Source organism: Coffea eugenioides, chromosome 3 (genome assembly GCF_003713205.1).
Source record: "Coffea eugenioides isolate CCC68of chromosome 3, Ceug_1.0, whole genome shotgun sequence".
In the NCBI taxonomy this organism is placed as follows: Eukaryota; Viridiplantae; Streptophyta; class Magnoliopsida; order Gentianales; family Rubiaceae; genus Coffea; species Coffea eugenioides.
Genome location: NC_040037.1, coordinates 41,768,847 through 41,774,846, shown reverse-complemented (window position 1 = coordinate 41,774,846; position 6,000 = coordinate 41,768,847). Strand labels below are relative to the sequence as shown.

General features: G+C 31.7%; 1 protein-coding gene across 1 annotated transcript in view; it reads left to right on the top strand.

Annotated features, from left to right (window-relative positions):
* Positions 1 to 234: 234 nt before the first annotated feature.
* LOC113765092 overlaps positions 235 to 6,000 on the top strand; it is a 33,619-nt gene continuing 27,853 nt past the window's right edge. The window contains exons 1-2 of the mRNA XM_027309147.1: positions 235 to 288; positions 679 to 792. Coding sequence (XP_027164948.1) covers positions 240 to 288; positions 679 to 792 — 163 coding nt within the window. The 5' untranslated portion in view covers positions 235 to 239. The remainder of the gene's footprint in view (positions 289 to 678; positions 793 to 6,000) is intronic.

Sequence of the window (6,000 nt, the reverse complement as noted above, 5' to 3'; positions counted from 1 at the left end):
TTCTATAAAATTAGAGGAGTGAGATATCCCACTATTATAATTTTGATTTGAAATGAAATATGAGCTTTGGCACGTTGGATTACTAATAATTTTGATTTAATCATTTTAAACCTATATTTTTAAATCAAAAACTTATTGGGACAGTCCAATGGACCCGGGGTGATACAACTATCCTTTCATTCACCACTATACATACACATATATGTGCAAAAGTTTATGCACTTAGAATCTCACAGCAAATGGCTTTTAATCAGTCTTTCTTCCTTGTTCTTGTGCTCCTTGCATCTAGTTAGTCTCTCATACTGATATTATTTTATCATTTACGTACAATCATAATTAACACAATAGTCTCTCTCTCTCTCTAAGTATATTTCATATAGTATTCAAATTATTCGTATCATCTAATATGAAAGGAAGGAAATAGTATCATGAGAGAGTAAAAAAATTATTGCAAGGACATTTTTTGGGGGGAGGGGTGGCACGAAAGTGCCTATTAGAGAAGTTTAGGGGGTAAAGTGCAAATAAGTGAAAGTTCATGGAGATTTAATGCATTTAACCCAATTGAATTGTTAGTTTGTCTTTAAATTCAATTAGAGTATTAATTACTAGTAGAACTCAATTACCATCCATTACTAGCTAATTTCCTTCTAAGATTTTTTTAAAAAATTTCTTTTGCAGGCGTGGTGGTGCTGGGGCAAGATGAAGCTGGGGAAGCTACAGAAACCACCAATGCTGTCAAAACTGCATCCAGAAAAATGCTGCCAATTGGAGGACAGATTATAAAAATGCTTGGTGTTGGAGTTCATGATGGTCAGGAACCGAGCTGTATACCCGTCTTGGGATCCTGCGTAGGCAATCCATGGGGCTGTTGTCCTGGCTGTATGTGCATCCGGCAGCTTACCGATAGGTGTCATGGTTACTGCTGAATCAAGCTAAAGCTCCAAGCTAAAATGCTGCTAGCATCTAAGGGAACAATTAGCAAATTGTTCTTGCTGTAACATAAATAAATGGAAGCGTGGTTCTAGTGTAAAATATGTTATCTCCTGCGCGCTATTGAATAAATTATGATAAATGGATTTTCAGTAGGAAATCCATTGGTGTATGGACTTTTCATGGTAATGAATTTTGAGTTAAAAACTCCTTGCAGTTTAGAATTTTTTTGCATATGTCCGTGTATTTTGTCTGATAAAATGGTGAAATGCAAAATGCCTTCATGAACTATATATTCGGTTACAATTTCCCCCCTAGATTGTTTTTAAAGGCACTTCGCTCCCTCCCCCCTCCCCCCTCTTGATATATTTGGACAAATCCATCCCTTCTATCGTAAGCATTCTCGCTTTTCGTTAAAAAATTGTAATGTCTTCTGCTACATGATTTTTTGTGCTAACAAATAATATTAAAACCCTTGATTCAAGCGAAATTGATCCTAGAGTCGTTCCTGTCCATTTTGTGATAGAATACTCAAATATCAGAGAATTGGACCACTATCTGGATCATTTGTTGACAATTAAAGAAAAATTGACCATAGTTGGACAGGGGTCTAAAAAATCCTGTCAAAATTATTTGTGTTAAGCAGTGATTAGAGAAAAATATTCCGTCAATAATTGAGCCATAAATCAAGAAGGCCAAGAAATTCAAGTAGGGGAGGAAAAAATTATTTGTGAAGGTACGTATATTATTTTTTGAGTTGCCATGACAAACAAGGAATTTATTAATGGTAAAAGCTTAAATTTTGTACACGTACTCTTAGTACTGATGAAAAAAGATCTGAATGAGTAGCAAAAATGGAATACTATCTCAAAAGGTGTGATTTGGATAATATTTTTCAAATAAATTTTAGTAATAGTTTGTCAAAAGAGGTTAAGAAAAAGAAGGTAAAGTTGCTTTTCAAAATTATAAAGAAATCTATAATTGGCGAATTTTATAAAATACTCTTTTTTAGTTCTCAATCACCTCGATTGTTTTGGTCGACTATTTTCTATACTTTAACAAATTTTTTGTATGAATCTAATCACATGTTAAAACTTGATTTGGAATGGCAAGTCAATTTGAAAGGGACTGCGTTTGTTGACCTTTGGAGCAAAATTACTTTGGCAGGAAGACTTTTACTCCTCGCGAAGCATGTGAAGATCGATAAGCATGATAATTTCTCCTCGCGAGTAGAAAAGACTCATGAAGTCATTATTGCGATGGGACGAAAAACACGAGGCACTGGGGCTTTGATGTTTTATTCTCTACTTGTCCATTTACTTTTTGGTTTATCTGCCTAGCATGGTACCCAAGGTTGTTAAAATTGCGATCTGGATCTTACGATTGTTAAAATTTAAGAGTTTTTTGTGGGATTTTACGATCCTACAATCCGATTCTGTGAAATTAAAATCGATTCGACGTGGGATCCCGATTTTACAAACCTTGATGGTACCACATACAACATGAAAACTACAGTTGAAAACGAAAATTGCATTTTTTCGAAGGACACCTTCGTGAAACATATGGCCTTCCTATTTCGTTTATCGCTGCTTTATACAGTTTCTTATTTTTTTTTCAAAAAAAAAGTAAAACCAGAATACTTTTTATATTATGTTCTTGAAGTCGAGTTTTGAGGAAAATGCAGTTTTAGTCCTTAATGTTTAATATCTGTACAGTTTTAGTCTTTAAAATTTTAGCAAAAGTAAATTTGGTCGTTAGTGTTTAGTATATGTATAGTCTTAGTCCTTAAAGTTTTGATAAGAACAAATCTGGTACCCAGTGTATCCAATTTAAAGCAGATTTAGAACATTTGAAGAATTTTTCTCAAATACTAACAAAATGTAGTCATGTCTAATCATGTGTCCATTAAATTAAATTTCAAAATAAAGAATCAAAATAGTGGCTAACTTTAAATAACAATAATAAGGACTAATTGCTTGTGTCCAAATTAATTAACTAAGGTTTCGAAGCATTCAATTCATCGATCTAGAATCCATTTTCATATTCTAATCCTATTACCTTTAATCAACAAATCATAATACTTAGTTTTTCATATATATTCTTTAATAATTAGTTACTAACGTTCTATCATGTAAGTTACTCTTATTGTTCAAGATTACTAGTTAGTTTGCTTCTTTTTTAAGAAATTTAATTCAACAAACATGTGATTGTCATGACTGACTCCGTCAATATTTGAAAAAATACATCAATTGTCCTAAATAATGCTTCCAATTTGTAATATTGGGGACCGGATTTAATTACTATTGCTAAAATTTTACGGACTAAAACTACACATATGCTAAACATTGAGAATCAAATTTGTTTTTAACAAAATTTTAAAAACTAAAACTGCAAAGTAGCTAAACATCAGGGACCAAAACTATATTTTTTCCAACTCGTAATACTTTACTACTACTTTTTGATAATGGCTTAATGGGGGTTCAAAATGGAGTACTCACGTATGTCTCTGATCTAAAGTTATACATCTCCCAAAACACATTTCATTTTTATTTTTTAAATAAATTTTATTTTATTAACTAATTAAAATTAAAGATACAAGAATCTAAAGAGAGAGAGGGGGGGGGGGGAACCTAATCTCAAGAGCTCTTGAAAAGTACTCAAAAATATCACTTAAACATTCTGGGAGTAAAAACTTTTGTGGGTGACTCACAATAAGATCAGCAGTTTTTCTTATTATTCTCTTTGTTTAATTTATGATAAGAAAATATCGTTTCATGTTAAAAACTCTTATATCTCAAAAAAAAAAAAAAGCTCATATATATATATATATATATATATATATATATATATGTTTGCGCACGCGAGGGGAGACAGCGGTAGAGTGGGTCCAAAATGCCAACAGTTTTTTAATACTACTTTAAATATACATGCACAAATATGAAAACAATCCAGTTTGTCATCATCCAATGTGATGAAAGCTACTTGAATTTCTAAACAGACGGTATGCGGAACACGGCCCTTGGAGAGTACAATTATCTCACTTCGCTTATAGAACGACACATTTTCTTGTATGACTTTCCCGTCTAACAAATAGGGCCGAATAGATTGACAATCTGGTAACCGGATCTTCAGCTGATTGCCAAGTTATAAAATTAACCACAAAGACCATTTGCCTGCTTTAATAAGTTTCGTGTTTTTTATGAAACTATTTTTCTTTCATCAATGGATATTAAAATTAAGGGTTAATTATATTTACCTCCCCGAGGTATGGCCAAACTACAAACTAAACCCTGAGACCAAACTACTGAAGAACCCTTCGAATACACAAAAGCTTAACAAACGTTGACTGCTTGATATTAAACGAAAAAGTCAGTGAATGTCCTAAACTGCTCACGAGCTTATTCCCATTTGAGTCTTTAACTCTTCTCTTCCTCAGGGATTGAAACCAACAGAGTTGCAAAATTGTTAGTTGCACAATACTTCGTTGTTCGTGTAGAGTGGATTTAAATGGGCACACACTCACTAGCTGCTTATCAAAAATACTCCTCCTTCTTCTTCTTCTTCTATTAAAACACTATTTCTTCACAAATTGTCAGCCTTAGATTCAATCAAAAGTAGGAAAAAGAAAGAAAAATAAAAAACACGAATTGCAATACCTATCAAAATATAGATCTTGCAATTTAACTACCAAAACCAAATCTTTAGTTCAAATGATTGTCCTCTCGACATGAGATTTGAATGATGAACCCTGTTTATGAGGTAGTGGAGAAGAGATTCTGTGCATTGCTCATGAGTCGTGGCTAAGATGGGATATGGTTTTGCTTGTGATTTTTGTGGTATCGATTTTTTTTTTTTGTGAATTTTATTTATTGTTGTCAGTAGAGGGTAAATTTGTCATTTTATTTGTTCTATTTATTGGCTCTTGATTGTATTATTTGCAAGGGAGGCAAATGTAATTTAGTTAAACCTCAAGATTTGATTCATAGTTTGGTCAAACCTTAACGGAGACAAATGTAATTAACCCCAAAATTAACCCACAAGGCCCTTTAGCCCATTTTAATAACTTAATTTATATTTGACTACACTATTTTACTTCGATCAAAAGAAAGTTTGAAGAGTCCAGTGATGCACATGCCATTGTTAGCTCTAAATAAATAAGGGATAATTTTAGAAACCTCCCCTGAGGTTTTCAATAATTTCACTCGGCTCCCTTGAAATTTACATAATTACAGAAACCTCCCTTGATGTAATAAAAAGACAACAATGCCCTTCATTAATTGTCAACTCATTGAAAAACTCTATCAAATATTAAAGCTCTCTCATCTATTATCAATCAATAATTCAAACTATAGTTTTTCTCATTTAACTATCTATCCTCTTTCTCCTACATCCATTTTCCTTTTAAAATCATTTATTTATTATTATCAACCAAATGTGTACTGTCGCCACTAATAAAATCATTATATACACCAAACCACCAATATGTACATATCTTGGTATATATTTATAACTACATTGGTATATATTTATATCTTACCATGAAAACAAAATGTTCTTGGTATATATTTATAACAACATTGTGTTTCTATTGTTGATTTATAATTATTGATGTCATTCCTATACAGAGAATTTGATTGATTTTAAACTCTATGCCAATGGAGTATATTGGATATTGATATTAGTAGTAATGGTTTAGATTATTTTGTATTTAAAAAGTGGCAGCCATGGAATTAAAATTTAGGGATATTAATGAATATTTTTGTGTATTAAGTAAAATATTATATTGATATGAGATTATAGGAAAACTTTTGAGTATCTGATGTAGTGTTTATAGTTGGTACAATGGTCAACATAAAAAATTTTTAGATAAAAAAGGTACATTAGAACAAAGCTAAGTGTTTATTTAATGATGATTTGGATGTTGATGGATAGGTATTAGTGATAGCAAGTAAAGATAAATGAAATAGAGATTGTGAACCATTTTTTTCCTTTACATTTTTGTTGTAAATTATAACTCAAGGGTATTATAGGAATTTTGAGAAAAAGTATAACCTTTTGCGCCTAAAATGT